The sequence below is a fragment of the Geotrypetes seraphini genome, chromosome 7 (genome assembly GCF_902459505.1).
Source record: "Geotrypetes seraphini chromosome 7, aGeoSer1.1, whole genome shotgun sequence".
NCBI classification, from domain to species: Eukaryota; Metazoa; Chordata; class Amphibia; order Gymnophiona; family Dermophiidae; genus Geotrypetes; species Geotrypetes seraphini.
Window position 1 is genome coordinate 185,017,988 of NC_047090.1, and position 24,968 is coordinate 185,042,955.

The window sequence follows — 24,968 nt, forward strand, 5'->3', positions numbered from 1 at the left end:
GAGGGCATCCTGGTACACCCCTACCTGGACGACTGGTTAATTCGGGCAAAGTCGTTGCAGGAAAGCTCCCGGGTTACGGCTCGGGTGGTGGAGTTTCTCCGGTCGCTGGGCTGGGTGGTCAACCTTTCCAAGAGCCGGTTGGTCCCGGCTCAGCGTCTGGAGTACCTTGGGGTGCTGTTCAACACCTCCTTGGGGAAGGTCTTCCTCCCAGAGGCCCGGGTGAGCAAATTGCAATCTCAGATTCGCCTGCTTTTGGCGTCCCGGTGTCCTCGGACGCGAGATTTCCTCCAGGTCTTGGGGTCGATGGCGGCGTCCCTGGACGTGGTGAGGTGGGCGCGGGCCCACATGCGTCCTCTCCAGTATGCTCTGCTCCGGAGGTGGTCTCCCCAGAGGCACGGGATGGATGTTCCGGTTCCCCTGCGAGGCTTGGCGCGCTGCAGTCTGCGTTGGTGGCTCCAGACCCCTCACCTAGTTCAGGGGGTGGGTCTGGATCTTCCGAAGTGGACGGTGCTCCTTATGGATGCGAGTCTCCTGGGTTGGGGGGCTCAGTGTCTGGGTCACTCAGCTCAGGGTACCTGGTCCGCGGAGGAGGCCTCCTGGTCGATCAACGTGTTGGAGACCAGAGCGGTCCGGCTGGCGCTGTTGGCTTTCAGCTCCCTTTTGTTGGGCAAGTCGGTCAGAGTCCTGTCGGACAATGCCACGGCGGTGGCTTATGTCAATCGTCAGGGGGGCACCAAGAGCACTCAGGTGGCGCAGGAGGCGGCTCGGCTCATGGTTTGGGCGGAGTCACATCTTCTGGACCTCTCGGCCTCTCACATTGCCGGGGTAGAAAATGTTCAGGCGGACTTCCTCAGTCGTCACTTCTTGGATCCAGGAGAGTGGTGTCTCGGCGCCGTGGCGTTTCAGTTGATAGTGCAGGCTTGGGGGCAGCCCCTGATGGATCTGATGGCCACAAGTGGCAACGCCAAAGTGCCCCGCTTCTTCAGTCGTCGCAGGGACGGTCTGGCCGAGGGTCTGGATGCTCTGGTCCAACCGTGGCCAACGGAGGGGCTGTTGTCTGTGTTCCCTCCTTGGCCATTAGTGGGCAGAGTACTGCTTCGCATTGTTCGCCATCCGGGGCTGGTGGTTTTGGTGGCTCCAGATTGGCCTTGTCGTCCGTGGTATGCGGATCTGGTGAGGCATCTGGTGGCGGATCCTTTTCCTCTGCCTCTCGTGTGCGATCTTCTGACGCAGGGTCCCATTCCCATGTTCGACCCGTCTCCCTTTTGTCTTACGGCTTGGCTCTTGAAAGGGGCCGCCTTAGTAAGAAGGGATATTCAGATAAGGTGATCTCTACACTTTTGGGGTCCTGGAGGCTTTCTACCTCTCGGGCTTCTGTGCGGGTTTGGCGTCTTTTTGAGGAATGGTGCCGAGCGCACGGAGTGGTCTCTTTTCGCGCTTCCCTGCCTAACATTCTAGAGTTCTTGCAGGATGGCCTGGATAGAGGCCTGGCTTGGTCTTCTCTCCGGGTTCAACTGGCGGCACTGTCGGCTTTTCGGGGGCTGGTGACAGGTCAGCGTTTGTCGGCCATTCCTGATGTAATTCGCTTTCTTCGGGCGGCCAAGTTGCTCAGGCCTCCCATTCGGCCCTCGATTCCCTCTTGGGATCTCAATCTGGTTCTCTCGGTTTTGGTGCGCCCGCCTTTCGAGCCGTTGGATGGCTGTTCTTTGAAGGACCTTACGCTGAAGTCGGTCTTTTTGGTGGCCATTACTTCCGCTAGGCGGGTTTCTGAGCTACAGGCTTTCTCTTGTAGGGCTCCCTTCTTGGAATTTTCGAGGGAGCGGGTTGTTTTGCGGCCTGTTCCTTCTTTTCTGCCGAAAGTAGTTTCTCCTTTTCATGTCAATCAATCGGTGGTCCTCCTGGTCTTGGGTAGTCGGGAGGGCTCTTCTGAGCAACGGCAGCTGCGCAAGTTGGATGTCGGTCGGGTCCTCCGCGCTTATGTGCAGCGGACCCGGGAATTTCGGAGCTCCGATCATCTCTTTGTTCTTCTGGCGGGTCCTCGTCGGGGGGCTGGCGCTTCTAAGGCTACTATTGCGCGCTGGATCAAGGAGACGATTGCTTCCGCTTATCTTCTGAGTCAGAAACCGGTTCCGGAGTTTCTCAAGGCTCATTCCACTCGGGGTCAGGCGGCTTCTTGGGCTGAGTCGTCGCTCGTGCCTCCGGTGGATATTTGTAAGGCTGCGGTTTGGTCCTCCTTGCATTCATTTGTTAGACATTATCGGGTAGATGTTCAGGCGCGTCGGGACGCGGTGTTCGGTGAGCGTGTTCTGGTATCGGCCCTTCGGGGGTCCCGCCCGTGAGAGGGACTGCTTTGGTACGTCCCATTTGTAAAGATTAACCTCTACTGGTCTGGAGAGTGCTAAAGAAGGAGAAATTAGGTTCTTACCTGCTAATTTACTTTCTTTTAGCTTCTCCAGACCAGTAGAGGTCCCCACCCTGTCTCTTGTTGTTGTTGTTGGGGCTGTTTCGCGGGCAGTTTTTGTTTTTTGCTGCGGGTTCTAGTATTTTTCTAGGGCCGGGGAGAATTAAAGAACAGCGGCTGTGGTTCGGCTGGCTTAGCTGGCGAGCTGTGGGGACATTTTCCTTCGAGTATTTCTCCTCTGCATTTTCCAACAGCATTTGGGTATGTTATATGTTACTCCTGTTCGGAGTATTGTTTTCTTTCTGTTTTCCAGTTCTTGGTTCTGCTTGGCTATTCGGCAGACTGAGGGAAATAGAGAAGGGAGGATAGTATATACTGTCCCAAAGTTTTGTTTTCAGTCTCCACCTGCTGGTCATGATTGGATATATACCCATTTGTAAAGATTAACCTCTACTGGTCTGGAGAAGCTAAAAGAAAGTAAATTAGCAGGTAAGAACCTAATTTCTCCATTTATATTTATCTAAGGGATCCTTAATATATAAGTGTACCACAAATCACAACTTCATAAATCAAAGGGATCTAAAATATTATTAATATGTCCCCAAATCGATTTCCCAAAAATCTGAATCATAGGACAATAAAACAGTAAGTGATCCAATGTCCCCATGTCTAGATGACAATGCCAGCATCTATTAGACTTTGAATTTCTAATTTATTCAATCTAACCGGGATCCAAAAGGAACAATGTAACAAAAAAAAACAAACTAAAACAAGTTTGCTTCATAGATGCCGGTGCTGTACATTTCATCCTCCAAGTATTCTTTAGAAATTTGGAGTGTAGGGAGGTGGCCAGAATCTTCCTTCCCTAGAGGGAATCATGTAAAGATGTAGGAGGAGAAGTAGTGGCCTTCCCACTCAGGGACATGAAAAATCTTGGTCTTTGGCATCAGAGACCTAAGGGAGAGAAGGAGAAGGGAAAGGCCAAAAGTGGAGCTTGCTTCCCGTTAGAAAGGAGAATGGAGAGCAAAGCTAGGTCTAAGCATGAGCTGCAACTAACCCTGAGGTACACTGTGCCAAGAGGAAGGGAAGGGTGGAGTCAGGGGGGAGGATCCCATTCCAATGAGAAGTCAGGAAAGTGAAGCTGCTGCAAGTTCAACATCCAACACGAGGAGAAGGCTTGGAACTTAGGAGTGGTTTCAAATGTATGCTAAGACCCAAATTCTGTCTAGTCCATTGGGGGCGAGCTTGTAGTGAGCCAAAAGAAGACTCAAGTCTCAGAAAAAGGAAGAAAGGTCCTGCCTAATCTAGAATGACTACACAGACTGAGAGTAGGAGGAGGAGCGTATGCTTCATGCCCTCTATGCCAACTGAGAGTCTGAGGAGGAGAATAAGGGTTGACCCTATGTTTAATTTTTAGAAACTTTTTTCTATACCACCCGTCTTAGATTCTCAGTGGTTTGCATCATAATATCTACAATTGGCCTATCACTGGTTGCCGATGGAGGCACGTGCAAAGTTCAAGTTGGGATGTTTTTGCTTTAAGGTACTATCCGTTTAGCCCCTAAATATATAACTGACCTCTTCTCCTTCTCAACCAATAGACAAAAGAGAAGTGCACACCTGAAGTTCATCTCCCCACCGGTTAGAGGATGTAAATTTAAAAGATACCATCAACATCTCTCTTATCAAGCAGCATTATGGGGCAAAGATCTGGAACAATTGCTTATGCCTACTACTTATGGGGAATTTAGGAAACACCTAAAAACATATCTGTTCCTAGGTAGCGGATCTGCACAATCTTTCCCATCACAATCTCCCAACTCATTCTCTCCCATAACAACTGATCCCTTAAACTGTTAGCCACTAATCTCCAACTATGTAAGTTCCACTGAATCTGTAGCATCTTTCTAATCATTGTAAACCGCATAGAACTTCACGGTCCTGCAGCATATAAACTGTTATTATTATTATTGAGAGGAACAGAGGCTTTTTATTGCGACAGTGCCAAATCCATCTAAAGGAAACTGAGAGATACAGAACAGGAGTGACATTATACAATGAAGGAGACTAAGGGACAGTAATACTATAGTTTGATCATTTTTGCTTATTGGTTTTCTTGCTCTGCTCCCTACCAGCCTCCCTTAGTGTTTTTCCAAGTAAGGGTTGCATGCATCTGTCCAGAGACTATTCAGAGATTATTAAGCCGGCCACAATAGGAAAATAATTCTAGAGGAAACTTTGACGTTATAACCACAGACGTCAATATTGCATGTTTTCACCCTCAGCTTCACCAACTAGAGGGACCAGCTACAGCAGTGAGACAATTTTTAGTTTTGGCCAAAAATACTTTACATTTCCAGTCTTGCTTCCCTCTACTCATATCAAAATAGTCAAGGAAGTCTGAGAAGGTCAGAAAAGGAATGAATTTGAGGACAACTATTAAGTGCATACTTTTTATGGGGGGTCTCATTGTTTTGATGAATATGTTGATTTTCTCCTGGCAGTTATCTTTGGGGTCCTTTAACTAAATTAAGGTAAGCACCAGTTCATTCTTGCTGCATGTTTAAAAGGCTCACTTCAGGATATGCTGTGGTATCCCATGATAAAATGGGCAATTTGCGTGAGCACACTGCGTGCTAAAAAAATACTTTTCTTGGAAGGGGACATGTTTTTGAGTAGAGAATGGCTGTGACAGTGCTAGGCATTGCTGTGTGCTAATTGATTAGCAAGGGCTTAGCATGAGGGCCATTACTGCATACAAAATAGGCGATGGTAGGGGCTCATGCGGTAACTTTTGTTAATGAAATTGCTAATAGTGATCTGCCACCATACAATATAATGACAGATAAAGGCTCAAATACTAGGTCCAGTTTTCCTTCCTACTTTAGTACCCCATACTTCATATAATCTTTGGCTTTACCCATAATTTCTAGCACTAAGGATGCTTTTCTCATTTTTTTCTAAATTTGGTAGATGTTATGGCTCCCACCATCCTCTCTTCTGGAAGTCTGGGCCACGCATCTATCTCTCTGGGCAAAAATAATTTACTGAATTGGGATAAAATAATGTAGTGAAATGTTGGGTTGACCTTAACAGGAGCTCTGTAACTTGTGATAATTAAGGAATATGTCCCCAGCAACTCCTTCCTCTCCTTCTCTCTTTCAGTTCACAGAGTTAAACCTGCAGATATAAAAGTAATTGCAGCCCTCGGAGATTCCATTACAGTAAGTCTCATGTTGTTCCTAGTCTGCTCCTTCTGCACAGTGTCTCACGGACTTCTCATTATGGCATTACTATTTTATATTGGAGTGCAGGAGTAGGTTAATGCAGTGGCCTGAGAACCAGGAAAATTGTGTTCAATTCCCACTGCAGCTCTTTGTGACTCTGGGCAAGTCATTTACCTTCTGTTGCTCCAGGTATAAAATAAATACTTGCAGATAAGTGGTATATCAAGTGCCATTCCCTTTCCCTTGATGTTACATATACAGAACATAGTTAACATGGCCATTTATCTTTTTCCTTAAAAGGGGACAGGAAGCCCCCCCTCCCCGGCCCCTCCCCCCTTTGGAACCCATTAAATATAGTGCAAAATATAGACAGCAGATATAAATTCTCAAAACTGACGCACTTTGATCACTAAATTGAAAATGAAATCATTTTTCCTACCTTTGTTGTCTGGTGATTTGTTGTCTGGTGATTTCATGAGTCTAGCAACAGGCCAGGTGCGTGCAATGACTGTACAAGCCTTCTTATTCTTTAGCACTCTCCAGACCAGTAGAGGTTAACTTTACGATTGGGTATATATCTAATCATGACCAGCAGGTGGAGACTGAAAACAAAACTTTGGGACAGTATATCCTAGCCCCTCCTCTCTATTTCCCTCAGTCTTCTTTCAGTCTCCAGCAGGTGTTGAGTGATCTGTACCCATCTCCCTTGGTAGGGCTGTTGGAATTTGTTTAGAGGTTTATTGTCCCTGTTTTTAGCCGGACGGAGCTTGGACGGACTCTGTTTGGGGGTTCGTCCGACCTCGGGGGTGTCAAACCCGGCGGGTCACGAGCGGGGTCCCTCCCCCCACTTCCTCCACCTCCCCATTTTTTTTTAGAGGAGCCTCAGCAGTAAGCCTTGCCCCCTAAATCAAGCAAGGCATATTGCTTCGAGAGCCTGTGGAGTCTGTTCTGTAAAAAAAAAAAAAAAAAAAATCCTGAGGTAGTGCTGGTCTGGAGGGTTGTATCCCTTTAAGAAAACTGTATTTTACTGTATTTTTTCAACTAACCGGCACTTTTTTACAGCTAGGTCGCGTATGGAGCAATGAGCACTTCTAAAGGGAAAAAGTGCTCATTGTGCTCCAGACGCGAGGCACTCGCGGCCGGCCTGTGCAAGCGGTGTTCAGGCCGGTGCGGTGGAGGAGCTCCGTCGGCAGCGGCTGCAGGCGCCCAGAGCTCCCCGCCGATGGTGCCTCGCGAGTCGGCAGGGAACGGTGGAGAAGCCCGGTCTTCTCCGTCCGCCCACGGAGGGATTCCCCGAGCCGCCGACGGTCGGGTTTTAGAGGATTCCCTCTCAGCTGATATTTTGACAGCTGATGCCGGCTTGCCTGTTTTAGCGGCTGAGACTATTCAGGTCTCTCAGCCGCTGCAGGCTATGGAGGGAGCTGTTTTGGCGGGAAAGACGCCATCTTCTCTGTCTGGCCCCTCCATTTTGTCTTCCACCTCAGGTGACCTTCCCCCTGTTTTGGCTAAGCAGGGGCAGGTTTCTGCTGGGTCCCCTGCTGTGGCAGGGAGTCCCTTGGGACCCTCGGGGGGTTTTTCCCCTGATTTTTTCTTTTCATTATGCAAAGCCTATTTTCAGGCGGCTGGGGGTCCCGGTTGCGCCCAGGGGGTCTCGGGGGGTGGGGTTTCCTCCGCGCTCCCTGCGGCTTTGCCTCTCTCGTCTGACGTGACGTCCCCTCCGCCGCCTCTCTTGTCCAAGCGTCCGCGGGTGTCGTGGGACGAGGATTTGTGGTCGGAGGAACGTGTCGGTCTGGAGGAGGACCTGGACCCTTCTGAGGAATTCCAGGACCCTCTGGAGGGGACGGAAGCTGGCGGCGGGTTGTCGGGTTTCCCGTTCTCCAGTGACGAGGCGTCCGTGGTGCGCCTTTTTCAGAGAGATGAGCTGCCTGACCTTATTCAACAGGTTTCTTCGGCTTTGCGTTTTGAGGACGCGCCGCCGGAGACTCCGCGTGTGGGGGACCCTCTGTTACGAGGGATCCGTTCCGTTTCCCGCTCTTTTCCTATGCATCAGGATATTCGGGATATTATTCTTGAGCAGTGGAAAACGCCGGAGACGCCGTTTCGGCTGGCGCGCAGCATGGCTCGCCTGTATCCCATTCCTGAAGGGGATCGGGCTACGTTAGCTTCGCCAGTCGTGGATGCGGTGGTCTCGGCTATTTCCAAGCGGCATACCGTGCCTGTTGAGGGCGGTTCTGCCTTGCGGGACTCTGAGGAGCGCAAATTGGAGACCATCCTTAAGCAAAATTTTCAAGTCTCTGCCTTTGGGGTCCAGGCGGCTATTTGTGGGGGACTGGTCGCTCGCGCCGTGTTTCGGTGGGCGGAGCGGGTCTTGGATCGAGAGTCTGAAGACTGGTCTCTGGTGGATCAGGAGGTAGCGAAGATTGAGATGGCTGCCTCATTCCTCTCGGATGCTCTGTATGACTTGGTGCGGATCTCGGCTAAGTCCATGGCTTTTGGCGTGGCCGCAAGGCGTGTGTTGTGGCTGCGCGCTTGGGCGGCGGATGCTGCGTCCAAAGCTAAGCTTACTAAATTTCCCTTTCGGGGGTCGTTTTTATTTGGAGAGGACTTGGATAAGTTGATTCAGACTCTGTCGGACTCGAAAGTTCCCCGTTTGCCGGAGGACCGTGCCCGCCCGGCGTCTCGGGGTGGTGCGGCCCGGGGGCGTTTGCGGGAATTTCGCAAGTATCGCCCTGGGCGTGGGGCTGCTTCTTTCCAGTCTCCGGGGTTTTCCCGGGGTCGGTTCTTCCAGCGCATGCAGCCCTTTCGGGGGGCCCGTCGGGGGGCAGGGAATCCCTCCGCCGGTTCCCCCGCTTCCCGTCCTGCACAATGACGCCTTGCCGGCGCCCCCCTTGGTTCCGGTGGGGGCCCGGCTGCGCGACTTTTTTCCCAAATGGGCCGAGATCACGTCCGATCAGTGGGTCCTGGAGGTGGTGCGGGACGGTTATGCCCTGGAGTTCGCCCGCTCTCTGCCGGATTTTTTCCTCGCTTCTCCATGTCAGACTCCTGGGAAGACGCTGGCGTTTCGCCAGACCCTTCAGCGCTTGCTAGATCTCAGGGCAGTAGTTCCAGTGCCCCCCCCGGAGTGGGGCACGGGCAGGTACTCCATTTACTTTGTGGTGCCCAAGAAGGAGGGGACTTTTCGGCCCATCCTCGATTTGAAAGGGGTCAACAGGGCTCTCAAGGTTCCCTCTTTCCGTATGGAAACGCTGCGGTCGGTCATTCTGGCGGTTCAGCCGGGGGAGTTTCTCACTTCTCTCGATCTGACGGAGGCCTACTTGCATGTTCCTATTCGGGCCTCTCATCAGCGTTTCCTGCGCTTTGCGATCTTGGGTCGGCACTATCAGTTCTGTGCGCTTCCCTTTGGGCTGGCCACGGCTCCCCGGACGTTCACCAAGGTGATGGTGGTCGTCGCGGCAGCCTTGCGGTCGGAGGGCATCCTGGTACACCCCTACCTGGACGACTGGTTAATTCGGGCCAAGTCGTTGCAGGAAAGCTCCCGGGTTACGGCTCGGGTGGTGGAGTTTCTCCGGTCGCTGGGCTGGGTGGTCAACCTTTCCAAGAGTCGGTTGGTTCCGGCTCAGCGTCTGGAGTACCTCGGGGTGCTGTTCGACACCTCCTTGGGGAAGGTCTTCCTCCCAGAGGCCCGGGTGAGCAAATTGCAGTTTCAGATTCGCCTGCTTTTGGCGTCCCGGTGTCCTCGGGCGCGAGATTTCCTCCAGGTCCTGGGGTCGATGGCGGCGTCCCTGGACGTGGTGAGGTGGGCGCGGGCCCACATGCGTCCTCTCCAGTATGCTCTGCTCCGGAGGTGGTCTCCCCAGAGGCACGGGATGGATGTTCCGGTTCCCCTGCGAGGCTTGGCGCGCTGCAGTCTGCGTTGGTGGCTCCGGACCCCTCACCTAGTTCAGGGGGTGGGTCTGGATCTTCCGCAGTGGACGGTGCTCCTTACGGATGCGAGTCTCCTGGGTTGGGGGGCCCAGTGCCTGGGTCACTCAGCTCAGGGAACCTGGTCCACGGAGGAGGCCTCCTGGTCGATCACCGTGTTGGAGACCAGGGCGGTCCGGCTGGCGCTGTTGGCTTTCCACTCCCTTTTGTTGGGCAAGTCGGTCAGAGTCCTGTCGGACAATGCCACGGCGGTGGCTTATGTCAATCGTCAGGGGGGCACCAAGAGCACTCTGGTGGCGCAGGAGGCGGCTCGGCTCATGGTTTGGGCGGAGTCGCATCTTCTGGACCTCTCGGCCTCTCACATTGCCGGGGTAGAAAACGTTCAGGCGGACTTCCTCAGTCGTCACTTCTTGGATCCGGGAGAGTGGTGTCTCGGCGCCGAGGCGTTTCAGTTGCTAGTGCGTGCTTGGGGGCAGCCCCTGATGGATCTGATGGCTACAAGTGGCAACGCCAAAGTACCCCGCTTCTTCAGTCGTCGCAGGGACGGTCTGGCCGAGGGTCTGGATGCTCTGGTCCAACCGTGGCCAACGGAGGGGCTGTTGTATGTGTTCCCTCCTTGGCCATTAGTGGGCAGAGTACTGCTTCGCATTGTTCGCCATCCGGGGCTGGTGGTCTTGGTGGCTCCGGATTGGCCTCGTCGTCCGTGGTATGCGGATCTGGTGAGGCATCTGGTGGCGGATCCTCTTCCTCTGCCTCTCGGGTGCGATCTTCTGACGCAGGGTCCCATTCCCATGTTCGACCCGTCTCCCTTTTGTCTTACGGCTTGGCTCTTGAAAGGGGCCGCCTGAGTAAGAAGGGATATTCCGACAAGGTGATCTCTACACTTTTGGGGTCCCGGAGGCTTTCTACCTCTCGGGCTTATGTACGGGTTTGGCGTCTTTTTGAGGAATGGTGCCGAGCGCGGGGAGTGGTCTCCTTTCGCGCTTCTCTGCCTAACATTCTAGAGTTTTTGCAGGATGGCCTGGATAGGGGCCTGGCCTGGTCTTCTCTTCGGGTTCATCTGGCGGCCCTGTCGGCTTTTCGGGGGCTGGTGACAGGTCAGCGTTTGTCAGCCATTCCTGATGTGATTCGCTTTCTTAGGGCGGCCAAGTTGATCAGGCCTCCCATAAGGCCCTCGATTCCCTCTTGGGATCTCAATCTGGTTCTCTCTGTTCTAGTGCGCCCTCCTTTCGAGCCGTTGGATGGCTGTTCGTTGAAGGACCTTACGCTGAAGTGGGTCTTTTTGGTGGCCATTACTTCCGCTAGACGGGTGTCTGAGCTACAGGCTTTCTCTTGTAGGGCTCCCTTCCTGGAGTTTTCGAAGGAGCGGGTTGTTTTGCGGCCTGTTCCTTCCTTTCTGCCGAAGGTAGTTTCTCCTTTTCATGTCAATCAATCGGTGGTCCTCCCGGTCTTGGGTAGTCGGGAGGGTTCTTCTGAGCAACGACAGCTGCGCAAGTTGGATGTCGGTCGGGTCCTCCATGCTTATGTGCAGCGGACCCGGGATTTTCGGAGCTCCGATCATCTCTTTGTGCTTCTGGCGGGTCCTCGTCGGGGGGCTGGCGCTTCTAAGGCTACTATTGCGCGTTGGATCAAGGAGATGATTGCTTCCGCTTATCTTCTGAGTCAGAAGCCGGTTCCGGAGTTTCTCAAGGCTCATTCCACTAGGGGTCAGGCGGCTTCTTGGGCTGAGTCGTCGCTCGTGCCTCCGGTGGATATTTGTAAGGCTGCGGTTTGGTCCTCCTTGCATTCATTTGTTCGGCATTATCGGGTAGATGTTCAGGCGCGTCGGGACGTGGTGTTCGGTGAGCGTGTTCTGGTATCGGCCCTTCGGGGGTCCCGCCCGTGAGAGGGACTGCTTTGGTATGTCCCAATCGTAAAGTTAACCTCTACTGGTCTGGAGAGTGCTAAAGAAGGAGAAATTAGGTTCTTACCTGCTAATTTACTTTCTTTTAGCTTCTCCAGACCAGTAGAGGTCCCCACCCTGTCTGTTGTTGTTGTTGTTGTTGGGGCTGTTGCGCGGGCAGTTTTTGGTTTTTGCTGCGGGTTCTAGTATTTTTCTAGGGCCGGGGAGAATTGAAGAACAGCGGCTGTGGCTCGGCTGGCTTAGCTGGCGAGCTGTGGGGACCTTCTTCCTTCGGGAATTTCTCCTCTGCATTTTCCAACAGCATTTTTGGGTATGTTATTTGTTACTCCTTTCGGAGTATTGTTTTTTCTCTCTGTTGTTTTCCAGTTCTTGGTTCTGCTTGGCTATTCGGCAGACTGAGGGAAATAGAGAGGAGGGGCTAGGATATACTGTCCCAAAGTTTTGTTTTCAGTCTCCACCTGCTGGTCATGATTAGATATATACCCAATCGTAAAGTTAACCTCTACTGGTCTGGAGAAGCTAAAAGAAAGTAAATTAGCAGGTAAGAACCTAATTTCTCCTTCCCCCCCCCCAGACATCAATCTTAGGCCCACACGAAGAATACATCTGTTCTCCTATCCAACAATAAAAGCCTGCCACTACAAAAGATTCCTGGACAGAACTCTTGCCTTCCAGGCAGGCAAATGGAACGATTGGCTTAGTAACGTTTTTGCGCTCTCATCATCCTACTTCAATTTTAGAAAACTGGTAAAACGAGCTTGTTCAATCGATTTGTTAACTAAGAATCTTCTCAGCTCTGCTTACTCAACCAGTAACACTAATGAACTTCCTAACTTCATATTCCTTCATTATGTAAGATTGTATTGCTGACTTTGATTGTAACCTCTTCGCTGACTTTGATTGTAACCTCTTCGCTGATTGTCCAGTGCTTCTTGCTGTAAACCGCCTCAAACTTCTATGGCTTTGGCGGTATATAAGAATAAAATTATTATTATTATTATCAATTCTGACGTCGGAGAGGAAGTTTCAGGCAAGCCAGGAACTTCCTCTTCGACGTCAGAATTGACGTCGGGGGGGCGGGGGGGGGGGGAACTTGCGCATTCGTTGCATGAACCTACTGTATTTTTCACTCCATAAGACAAACTTTTTTTCCCAAAAAATGTGGGGGAAAATAAGGGTGTGTCTTATGTAGCGAATACCACAAAAAAACAAAAAAGATATCTGTTCCTGATCCTCTGAGGTGGCTTTCGGCTTTGGCTCTGTGTATCAGCTTGTTTCCGCAGGTCGTTGGCCCGTGTTTTATGGTGCATTTGGGTTCGGGAGCCGGTCAGCGTGGAGGAAGCTGCCAGAAGTGTGGCTCGCCATGCCTCCGTGGTAATTGCGGTCCGGGCTGTCTTCCCGGGTGGATTAGACAGGCGTTACATGCTGCGTGCAGGCCTGACTCTGCTACCGATGTGTTGGGCAGGGTCATGGCTGCCTGGCCTGCATTAGCGGCCGGCGGGGAAGTCAATGGTGGATTGGCAGCCCGGTAGGTGATGGCTCCTGGGTCAGCGTTCGGAGCTGCGCATCAAGCGACAGCGGGGAGCTGGGGTTCGAGGGGGGAGTCGGTGGTCAGGTGTAGAATGTTGGACACACTGGCAAATGGCTCTGGATTGGGCCTCCTCGACTTCTCCATTAAGGGCGACAGAGATCCAACTTCAGCGTGGCTCAGTTGCACTGTTGACGAGACAGCGCCGTGCCCGAGGGCTGCGCTGGCAGCTTCCTCTCTTTGGGGCCTGGTCTTGTTGCTGGGTGGATGCTGTACCGCTTCCCTGCAGATGGCTTCACTTTAGCTCCCTTACATACTGAGACAGCTGTGCTATTGGATGCTATGCTCGGTTGGCGGTTGTTGCGCGCTGTTTCCCAACGGGTGGAGTCTTCATTGCTGGAATCTCCGGTGATGGTCTGCCTCTTTTCTTCTCTGCCGATGTCTTTGACTTGCTGTATGTGTTCGCTGGATGTCTGTGGCTGTCTCTGTTGTGAGCGGTTTCGGCTTCCTGCAGCCTGACTCCTGCACAGATGTCTTGCGCTGAGCAGATCTCAGACTGGACTTAAGGTTTGTTTTTATTATTTTGGTTTTTGCTCTCACCTGTTTTGGTTTATTTATTTTTTTTGAACATTCATCTTGTTCTTTTGCCGTTTTGTCGGTGCTGTGGCCTGATGGTGATGTTTAATTTTGTTCTATTTCTTTTTTTTCCCCCCTTTTAAAAATTAGTTTTATTATACAGTATTTTAAAATTATTTAGAATTAATATTTTTTATTATTGAATTTTGTTATATCTTTACTACTTAATAATTGGGACAGGTAGGGAAGTTTTAATTATCTGCATTTTAATTGTAACCATTTAGATCTGTAATATGCTTAAGCAGTATATCAAATATTTATTTTATATTTCTTTATTCATTTAAAAAATTTTCAAACAAGTGTACAACAAATCCATTCATAATATACAATTCCACTTGAAATTCTACAATTTTCACACAATAAGAAATTACCCACCACTCATCCCTCTAAAAATATTTGTAGATACCTATCACACAACAATACAGCCATATCTACCATTTTTATTTATCTTTGAAAATTAAAAACCCACCCTCCCACCCACCATACATATATACTAATTGGGGAAAAATGTTAGTTATTTATTATAATAATTTATTAATGGCCCCCATACATCTTTAAATTTATTAAAATAACCTTTTTTTAACAGCCAATGTTCTTTCCATTTCATACATGTGACACACCGAATTCCACCAAAAACAATAACCTAACCCTTTATAGTCTTTCCAGTTATAAGTTATTTGTTGAATGACAAGTCTAGTTAAATCATTAAAAGCTTATTATTATTAGAGGATATTTGACACTTGGCCCTCATAGACATACCAAACAAAATTGTATTGTATGACAAAGCTAAAGGATTCTCCATCATACAATTTATTTGATCCCAGATCGATTTCCAAAAAGCGTTAATAAAAGGACAATAAAAATAATAGATGATCTAAAGTTCCAGCCTCAAGATGACAATGCCAACATCTATTAGACTTAGAGCAATCCAATTTTTGTAAACGAACAGGGGTCCAGAGTGCTCTATGTAACAGGAAAAACCATGTTTGCCTCATAGACGCAGACATTGTACATCTTATCCTCCAAGACCAAATACGTGGCCATTGAAATGCGTTAATTTGATGCTTAATCTCAATGCTCCAAATATCTCTAAGTACAGTCTTTAGTTTTTTATTCAAATAGCCAGTTAATACTTTGTACCACTGTGCGGCCTGGTGACCCAGAAAGTCTGTCTGAAAGCATAAGAATTCTAAACTAAATTGATTATTTAAAGATTTCCATTCAGGGAACCCTGCCTGAATGGTCTGCTTCAATTGCAACCATTTATAACTTTGTTTTTTATCAAGGCCAAATTTATGTTGCAACTGTGAAAACTCCAGCAGTTTACCATCAGAAATAACATCATTTAAAGTACGTATTCCTGCCTTAATCCAATCCTTCCAGACAATCTTAAAACCGCCTATTTGTATCTTGGAGTTTAGCCATATGTTTTGACAAATAGATTTTTGAATAGTAAGAGGAGTTAAGTTATTAACATATTTTAATGTTGTCCATGTGTCCATTATTATCCTGTTGCTTTTCCTTATTTTAGGCATTTTAATGCTAAGCAGATGACGAAGCCTGATAGGAAACATGAGCTGCCATTCCAACCACAACCAATCCGGAAGCTTCTCCATGAGTTCTGGGAGGACCCAATACATACCTTGGCGCAAGATATAGGATTGATGAAACCTATAAAAATTTGGAAAATTTACCCCTCCCTCCTCAATTGGTTTTTGTAAAGTCACTAAAGCAATTCTTACAGCTTTACCCAGCCAAATAAATTTACTAAGAATATTATTTAATTTTTTATAAAAAGACCCCTGAAAAAAAACTGGTATCATTCCCATTTGATAACAAACAGGCAAAATCATCATTTTGACAGTTTGGACTCTTCCCCACCAAGATAAATGTAAAGGATTCCATTGCTCACATAACTCTGTTACTTTTTGTAATAAACTTTTTTCATTCATTGTAATTGTTTCATCAAGTGTGTTTTTTATCCATATACCTAAATATTTTATTCCTTCTTCTTTCCATATAAAAGGGAATGATTCAAATAATCCTTTTGTGCAATGCACATTCAAAGGAAGAACTTCTGATTTAGACCAATTTATTTCATATCCTGAAAACTTTCCAAATTTTTCAATCAAATCCAGTAAACTTGGAATGGTTGTTTCAGGATTTCTCAAATGAAGTAATATATCATCCGCATATGCAGATACTTTATACTCTCTACCAGAACGCGGTATACCCTATATCTCCTTCACCTGTTGAATTGCTAATAATAAGGGTTCAAGCACTATATCAAAAAGTAAAGGAGATAGAGGACAACCCTGTCTAACTCCCCTTTGCAACTTGAAACATTCAGAAAAATTATTATTAATATATAATCTAGCAACCGGAGAGCTATGCAGAGTTTGAATCATTTGTATAAATCCCGAATCAATACCAAACCACTCCATGGCCTGATACATAAATGTCCATTCTTTAGCACTCTCCAGACCAGTAGAGGTTAATCTTTACGAATGGGTATATATCCAATCATGACCAGCAGGTGGAGACTGAAAACAAAACTGTGGGACAGTATATAATATACTCCCTTCTCTATTTACATCAGTCTTCTTTCAGTCTCCAGCAGGTGTTGAGTGATCTGTACCCATCTCCCTTGGTAGGGCTGTTGGAATTTGTTTAGGGGGTTTCTAGTCCCTGTTTTTGGCCGGACAGAGCTTGGGCGGGCCCTGTTTGGGGGTCCGTCCGACCTCGGGGGTGTCAAACCCGGCGGGTCTCGAGCGGGGTCCCTCCCCCCACTTCCTCCAACTCCCCACATTTTTTTAGAGGAGCCTCAGCAGTAAGCCTTGCCCCCTAAATCAAGCAAGGCATATTGCTTCGAGAGCCTGTGGAGTCTGTTCTGTAAAAAAAAAAAAAAAAAATCCTGAGGTAGTGCCGGTCTGAAGGGTTGTTTCCCTTTAAGAAAACTGTATTTTACTGTATTTTTTCATCTAACCGGCACTTTTTTCTAGCTAGGTCGCGTATGGAGCAATTGTGCCCTTCTCCGGGGGAGTGGGACACAATTAGGTCCAGCCGCGAGGCACTCGCGGCCGGCCTGAATTCGGCGGTTTGGGTCGGTGAGGTGGTGGAGCTCCGTCGGCAGCGGCTGCAGGCGCCCAGAGCTCCCCGCCGATGGTGCCTCGCGAGTCGGCTGGGAGCAGTGGGGAAGCCCGGTCTTCCCCAATCGCCCACGGAGGGATTCGCCGAAGGATTCCCTCTCAGCTGATTTTTTGACAGCTGATGCCGACTTGCCTGTTTTAGCGGCTGGGACTGTTCAGCCTTCTCAGCCGCTACAGGCCATGGAGGGAGCATTTTTGGCGGGAACTTTGCCATTTTCTCTGTCTGGCCCCTCCATTTTGTCTGCAACCTCAGGTGACCTTCCCCCTGTATTGCAAACACAGGGGCAGGTTTCAGCAGGGACCCCTGCTGGGGCAGGGAGTCCCTGGGGATCCCCAGGGGTTTTTTGTCCCCAATTTAATTTCTTTCTTTGTGCAGACAATTGGGGGTCCCACGTGCACCTGGGGGGTTTCGGGGGTGGTTTTCCCTCCGCGCCCCCTATGGCTTGCCTCCCTCTTTTCATTTGGCGTCCCCTCTTCCTCCTCCATCATCCAAGCGCCCGCGGGGGGGCTTGGATTGCGAATTGGTGGTCGGAGGAGCGTGTTGGCATGGTTGAGGACCTGCCTGCTTTGGCGGGCTTCCAGGATCCTCTAGAGGGGACGCCCGCTGGCAGCGGGGCGGCGGTTTTCCCGTCTTCCAGAGCAGATGCGTCCGTGGTGCGCTTTTTATTCAGAGGGATGAGCTTTTAGACCTGATGTAGCAGGTCTCCTTGGTGCTGCATTTTCGAAGTTGCGCCACCGGAGACCCCGCGTATGGGGGCCCCTCTGCTTCAGGGGGTCTGTCCTGTTTCCCGCTCTTTTCCTGTGCATCAGGATTTTCGGGATTTTGTGTTGGTGCAGTGGCCTACGGGCGCCATTTCGTTTGGTGTGCGCCTTGGCTCATGGGTATCCCATCCCGGAGGGGGATAGGGCTACCTTAATTACGCCAATGGGGGACGCGGTGGTCTCGGCACTTCCTAAGCGGCATACCGTGCCTGTTATGGACGGATCTGCTCTTAGGGTCTCTGAGGAGCGTACGTTAGAGACACTTCTTAAGTATAATTTTGATGTCTCTGCCTTGGGGGTCCTGGCAACTATTTGTGTGGGGCTGGTGGCTCGCATCGTGTTTCGGTGGTCTGAGCATGTCCTGGATCGTGAGTCTGATGACTGGTCCTTAGTGGATCTGGAGGTGGTGAAGTTGAGATGACTGCCTCGTTCCTCTCGGTTGTTCTTTGTGACTTGGTGCTGCTAAGTCTGGGTCTTTTGGTGGCCGCACGCTGTACCTTGTGGCTTCGCGCTTGGTCGGCGGTTGCCGCGTCCAAAACTGAACTTCCCAAAATTTCCCTTTCGGGGGTTGTTTTTTGTTTAGAGAGGACTTAGATCCGGTGGTTCAGACTCTGACGGACCCGGAGGTGCCCCGTCTGCCTGAGGACCGTGCCCGCCCGGCTTCTCGGGTTGGCATTGCCCGGGGGCGTCTGCGGGAATTTCGCAAGTTTCGCCTGGGGCATGGGACTGCTTCTTTCCAGGCTTCCGGTTTTTCCCCGGGGTCGGTTGGCTTAGCGCATGCAGTCTTTTTCAGGGGGCCCGTCGGGGGGCTGGGAGTTTCCCCCCCGGTTCCCCTGCTGCCCGTCCTGCGCGATGTCTCTTTGCCGGTGCCCCCTTTGGTTCCCGGGGGTGTCAGGCTTCGCAACTTGTTTCCAAAGTGGGCCAAGATCATGTTCGATCAGTGGGTCCTGGTGGTGGTGCGGGACGGTTATGTACTTGAATTTTATCCGCTCTCTGCCGGATCATATCTAGCCTTTCCATGTCAGGTGGCATGGGATACGCTAGCCTTTCGCCAGACCCTTCAGCGCTTGCTAGATCTCTAAGCAGTTGTCCAGTGTCCCCTCAGGAGTGCGGTATCGGCTGGTACGCCTTTTCCTTTATGGGGCCCTAAAGGGAGGGGACCTTTCGGCCCATCCTTGGTTTAAACTGAGGTCAACAGGACTCTCAGAATTCCCTTTTATTCGCATGGACACACTGCAGTCTGTCCTTCTGGAGGTTCAGCCGGGGGAGTTCCTGACTTCTCTCGCTCTGGCGGAGGCCTACTTACCTGTTTCCATTCGGGCCGCTCCTCAGCTCTTTCTTTGCTTGGCGATATTGGGTCTGCACTATCAGTTCTGGGTGCTTCCCTTGGGCCTGGCCACGACTCCCCGGACGTTCGCCAAGTTGATGGTGGTCGTCACGGTGGCATTGCAGTCAGGGGGCATTCTGGTGCACCCCTTCTGGGATGACTGGTTGTTTCGGGCGAAGTCGTTGCAGGAGAGCGCCCGAGTTACGGCTCGGGTGGTTGAGTTTCTCCGGTCGCTGGGCTGGGTGGTCAACCTTTCCAAGAGTCGGTTGGTCCCCGCTCAGTATCTGGAGTACCTTGGAGTTCTGTTCGACACCTCCTTGGGGAACGTCTTCCTTCCAGAGGCCCGGGTAAGCAAATTGCAATCTCAGATTCGCCTTCTTTTGGCGTCCCGGTGTCCTCGGGCGCAGGATTTCCTCCAAGTCTTGGGGTCGATGGCAGCGTTCCTGGATGTTGTGTGGTGGGCCCACATGTCTCTTCAGTATGCTCGGCTCCGTAGATGGTCACCCCAGTGGCTCAGTTTGGAGGTCCCTGTCCCTCTGTGAGGCTTGACGCGCTGCAGTCTTCTTTGGTGGCTCCAGACCTCTCATCTGGTCCAGAGGATGAGTCTGGACCTATCGCAGTGGACGGTGCTTCTCTCGGATGCCAATCTCCTCGGTTGGGGGGGCTCAGTGTCTAGGGGCACCTGGTCCATGGAGGAGGCATCCTGGTTAATCAACATGTTGGAGACCAGAGCCGTCCCTCTGGCGCTATTAGCCTTCCGCTCCCGCTTGAGGGGCAAGTCGGTCAGAGTCCGGTCTGACAATGCCACAGCGGTGGCTTATGTCAATCGTTGAGGCACCAAGAGCGCTCAGGTGGCGGAGGAGGCGGCTCGGCTCATGCTTTGGGGCGGAGTCACGCCTTCTGGACCTCTCGGCCTCTCACATGGCCGGGGTAGAGGTTGTTCAGGCGAACTTCCTCAGTCACATCTTAGATCACAGAGAGTGGTGTCTCAGCCCTGTGGCTCTTCAGTTGATAATGCCGATTTGGGGTCAGTCCCTGATGGAACTGTCGGCCTCGAGTGGCAAGGCCAAGGTGTTCCGCTTCTTCAGTTGTCGCAGGGATGGACTGGCCGAGGGTCTGGATGCTCTGGTTCAACCATGGCCAACAGAGGGGCTGTTGTGCAGGTTCCCTCCGTGGCCATTAGTGGGCAGAGTTCTTCTCCGCATTGTTCGCCATCCGGGTCTGGGGGTTCTGGTGGCTCCAGATTGACCTCGACATCCGTGATACGCAGATCTGGTGACACTCTGGTGGCGGATCTTCTTCCTCTGCCTCCCTTGGACGACCTTCTGACGCAGGGTCCCGTTCCCATGTTCGACCCGTCTCCCTTCTGTCTTACGGCTTGGCTTTTGAAAGGGGTCGCCTTGGTAAGAAGGGGTATTCAGATAGGGTGATTTCTACACTCTTGGGGTCCTGGAGGCTTTCTACCTCTCAGGCTTCTGTGTGGATTTGGTACTTCTTTGAGGGGTGGTGCCAGGTCGGGGAATGGTCTATCTTCGCGTTTCTGTGCCTAACTTCTTAGAGTTCTTGCAAGATGGCATGGATAGAGGCCTGGCTTCGGCTTCTCTCCGGGTTCAGCTTGTGGCCTTGTCAGCCTTTCGGGGGTTTGTGACGGGTCAGCGTTTGACAGCCATTCCTGATGTGATTCGCTTTTTGCGGGCGGCCAAGGTGCTCAGGCCTCCCGTGCGGTCCTCTATTCCCTCTTGGAATCTCAGTCTGGTTCTCTCTATTCTGATGCACCCGCCCTTCGAACCGTTGGGCGGCTGCTCTTTGAAGGACCTTCCTCTGAAGACGGTCTTTTTGGTGGACATTTCTTCCACTAGGTGTGTTTCTGAGCTACAGGCTTTCTCTTGTAGGGCTCCCTTCTTGGAGTTTTCTAGGGAGCAGGTTGTCTTGAGGCCTGTTCCTTCCTTTTCTGCCAATAGTAGTTTTTCCTTTTCATGTCAATCAATCTGTGGTCCTCCCGGTCTTGGGTAGTTGGGAGGGCTCTTCTGAGCAAAGTCAGCTGAGCATGTTGGATGTTTGTTGGGTCCTTCGCTCTTATGTGCACCGGACCCAGGAGATCAGGAAATAAAATCATCTCTTTGTCCTTCTGACTGGTCCTCTTAGGGGGGCTGGCGCTTCTAGGGCTACTATTGCATGCTAGATCAAGGAGACTTTTGCTTCCGCTTCTCTTCTGGGGCAGCAGCCCGTTCCGGAGTTTCTCAAAGCTCATTCTACTCGGGGTCAGGCGGCTTCTTGGGCTGAGTCGTCGCTCGTGCCTCCAGTGGACATTTGTACGGCTGCGGTTTGGTCATCCTTGTATTCCTTTGTCAGACTCTTTCGGGTAGATGTTCTGGCGCGTCAGGACGCGGTGTTCGGTGTGTGTGTTCTGGTGTCGGCCCTTCGGGGGTCCCGCCCGTGTGAGGGACTGCTTTGGTAGGTCCCATTCGTAAAGATTAACCTCTACTGGTCTGGAGAGTGCTAAAGAAGGAGAAATTAGGTTCTTACCTGCTAATTTACTTTCTTTTAGCTTCTCCAGACCAGTAGAGGTCCCCACCCTGTCTATTGTTGTTGTGCTTGGGGCTGTTTCGCGGGCAGTTTTTGTTTTTTGCTGCGGGTTCTAGTATTTTTCTAGGGCCGGGGAGAATTGAAGAACAGCGGCTGTGGCTCGGCTGGCTTAGCTGGCGAGCTGTGGGGACATTTTCCTTCGGGTATTTCTCCTCTGCATTTTCCAACAGCATTTGGGTATGTTATTTGTTACTCCTGTTCGGAGTATTGTTTTCTTTCTGTTTTCCAGTTCTTGGTTCTGCTTGGCTATTCGGCAGACTGATGTAAATAGAGAAGGGAGTATATTATATACTGTCCCACAGTTTTGTTTTCAGTCTCCACCTGCTGGTCATGATTGGATATATACCCATCCGTAAAGATTAACCTCTACTGGTCTGGAGAAGCTAAAAGAAAGTAAATTAGCAGGTAAGAACCTAATTTCTCCTTCCACACGATCAAAAGCTTTCTCTGCATCTAGAGACACAGAAAAAGCCAGATCTCCAATTTCTTTTGTTAAATATAACATTTGCAATGCCAATCTGGTATTATTAGAAGAGTGTCTCTGAGCAACAAACCCTGTTTCTTTAGCACTCTCCAGACCAGTAGAGGTTAATCTTTACAAATGGGTATATATCCAATCATGACCAGCAGGTGGAGACTGAAAACAAAACTGTGGGACAGTATATAATATACTCCCTTCTCTATTTACCTCAGTCTTCTTTCAGTCTCCAGCAGGTGTTGATGTGATCTGTACCCATCTCCCTTGGTAGGGCTGTTGGAATTTGTTTAGGGGGTTTATAGTCCCTGTTTTTTAGCCGGACGGAGCTTGGGCGGGCCCTGTTTGGGGGTCCGTCCGACCTCGGGGGTGTCAAACCCGGCGGGTCTCGAGCAGGGTCCCTCCCCCCACTTCCTCCACCTCCCCACATTTTTTAGAGGAGCCTCAGCAGTAAGCCTTGCCCCCTAAATCAAGCAAGGCATATTGCTTCGAGAGCCTGTGGAGTCTGTTCTGTAAAAAAAAAAAAAAACAAACCCCAAATCCTGAGGTAGTGCTGGTCTGGAGGGTTGTTTCCCTTTAAGAAAACTGTATTTTACTGTATTTTTTCATCTAACCGGCACTTTTTTATAGCTAGGTCGCGTATGGAGCAATGAGCACTTCTAAAGGGAAAAAGTGCTCATTGTGCTCCAGGCGCGAGGCACTCGCGGCCGGCCTGAACTCGGCGGTTTGGGTCGGTGAGGTGGTGGAGCTCCGTCGGCAGCGGCTGCAGGCGCCCAGAGCTCCCCGCCGATGGTGCCTCGCGAGTCGGCTGGGAGCAGTGGGGAAGCCCGGTCTTCCCCAACCGCCCACGGAGGGATTCCCCGAGCCGCCGACGGTCGGGTTGTTGGGGATTCCCTCTCAGCTGATATTTTGACAGCTGATGCCGGCTTGCCTGCTTTAGCGGCTGGGACTGTTCAGGCTTCTCAGCCGCTACAGGCTATGGAGGGAGCATTTTTGGCGGGAAAGTCGCCATCTTCTCAGTCTGGCCCCTCCATTTTGTCTTCCACCTCAGGTGACCTTCCCCCTGTATTGGAAAAGCAGGGGCAGGTTTCTGCTGGGTCCCCTGCTGTGGCAGGGAGTCCCTTGGGACCCTCGGGGGGTTTTTCTCCTGATTTCTTTTTTTCCTTGTGCAGAGCCTATTTTCAGGCGTCTGGGGGTCCCGGATGCGCTCAGGGGGTTTCGGGGAGTGGGGTTTCCTCCGCGCTCCCTGCGGCTTTGCCTCTCTCGTCTGTTGTGGCGTCCCCTCCTCCTCCTCCCTTGTCCAAGCGTCCGCGGGTGTCGTGGGACGAGGATTTATGGTCGGAGGAGCGTGTCGGTCTGGATGAGGACCTGGACCTTTCAGAGGATTTCCAGGACCCTCTCGAGGGGACGGCCGCTGGCGGCGGGTTGTCGGGTTTCCCGTCCTCCGGCGAAGAGGCGTCCGTGGTGCGCCTTTTTCAGAGAGATGAGCTGCCGGACCTGATTCAACAGGTTTCTTCGGTGTTGCGTTTTGAGGATGCGCCGCCGGAGATTCCGCGTGTGGGGGACCCTCTGCTACGGGAGATCCGTTCCGTTTCCCGCTCTTTTCCTATGCATCAGGATATTCGGGATATTATTCTGGAACAGTGGAAAACGCCAGAGGCGCCGTTTCGTTTGGCGCGCAGCATGGCTCGTTTGTATCCCATCCCAGAAGGGAATCGGGCTACTTTTGCATCGCCAGTCGTTGACGCGGTGGTCTCAGCGATTTCTAAGCGGCATACCGTGCCTGTTGAGGGCGGTTCTGCCTTGCGGGACTCTGAGGAGCGCAAGTTGGAGAACATTCTTAAGCAAAATTTTCAGGTCTCCGCCTTTGGGGTCCAGGCGGCTATTTGTGGGGGGCTGGTCGCTCGCGCCGTGTTTCGGTGGGCTGAGCGTGTCCTGGATCGGGAGTCTGATGACTGGTCTCTGGTGGATCAGGAGGTAGCGAAGATTGAGATGGCTGCCTTGTTCCTCTCAGATGCTCTTTATGACTTGGTGCGGACCTCGGCTAAGTCTATGGCCTTTGGCGTGGCCGCGCGGCGTATTTTGTGGCTGCGCGCTTGGGCGGCGGATGCTGCGTCCAAAGCTAAGCTCACTAAATTTCCCTTTCGGGGGTCTTTTTTGTTTGGGGAGGAATTGGATAAGTTGATTCAGACTCTGATGGACTCAAAGGTGCCCCATCTGCCTGAGGACCGTGCCCGCCCTGCGTCTCAGGGTGGCGCTGCCCGGGGGCATTTGTGGGAGTTTCGCAAGTATCGCCCTGGGCGTGGGGCTGCTTCTTTCCAGGCTCCGGGGTTTTCCCGGGGTCGGTTCTTCCAGCGCATTGTCACAAGCCCGAGTCCAATGCCGGCCTTGTGCCAGGGAAGAATGATAAAAAACACCCCCTGAAACTAGTCCGGGCTAACCATGTTGTCCCTATTAGGCAAGAACAAGAACAGGAAGCACAGGCTGTGTTTAAACCTAATTCAGAACACAGCCTGGTGAAAACTGGTAGGTCCCCTTTAAATCCTCCATTTTGTGGAAAGCTGGCTAAGCAGGGGAAAAGGCAACCACAGCTGAAGGAAGTTCAGCCCCGGAGTAGGGCTGGGCGTGGTACAGCAGCTTGGCAGCATTTAGAGAGCTGGCTGACCAAGAGGAAAGGAGACAGAGGAGAAGCTCTCAGGTGGAAGGAGCCTCCAAGTCCCCCTGAGACAAGGGACATTGAAATGCTGGACACAGAACCAGATGATACAACCCTGATAAATCCTGAAGGTGAAGCTATGGATTGTAGCACTTTACCAGAGGTGGGACTATTTGAAGAAATAGAAATTAATTAAGTTGGAATTGGGTTTTTTTTTTTTCTAAAGTTTTGTTGAATGTTTCCATTTCTATTGAGCATAAGTATTTTCCTAAAGTCTGCTAATTAATGGAATGCATGCTAGCCCAAGGTGTGCTTGTATGGGAAGTTTTTTTTCTTGCTTACCAAGAGGGCTGCTGTGGAAGGAACTGCAGCAAGTTCTTATTCAGAAAGTGTGAAT

The 24,968-nt window shown here is 51.0% G+C and overlaps 1 protein-coding gene across 1 annotated transcript in view; it reads left to right on the forward strand.

Annotated features, from left to right (window-relative positions):
* The window catches only part of LOC117364262 (phospholipase B1, membrane-associated-like), a 296,571-nt gene that overhangs the window by 71,829 nt on the left and 199,774 nt on the right, over window positions 1–24,968 (forward strand). Inside the window, exon 5 of the mRNA XM_033953278.1 lies at window positions 5,567–5,625. Coding sequence (XP_033809169.1) covers window positions 5,567–5,625 — 59 coding nt within the window. The remainder of the gene's footprint in view (window positions 1–5,566; window positions 5,626–24,968) is intronic.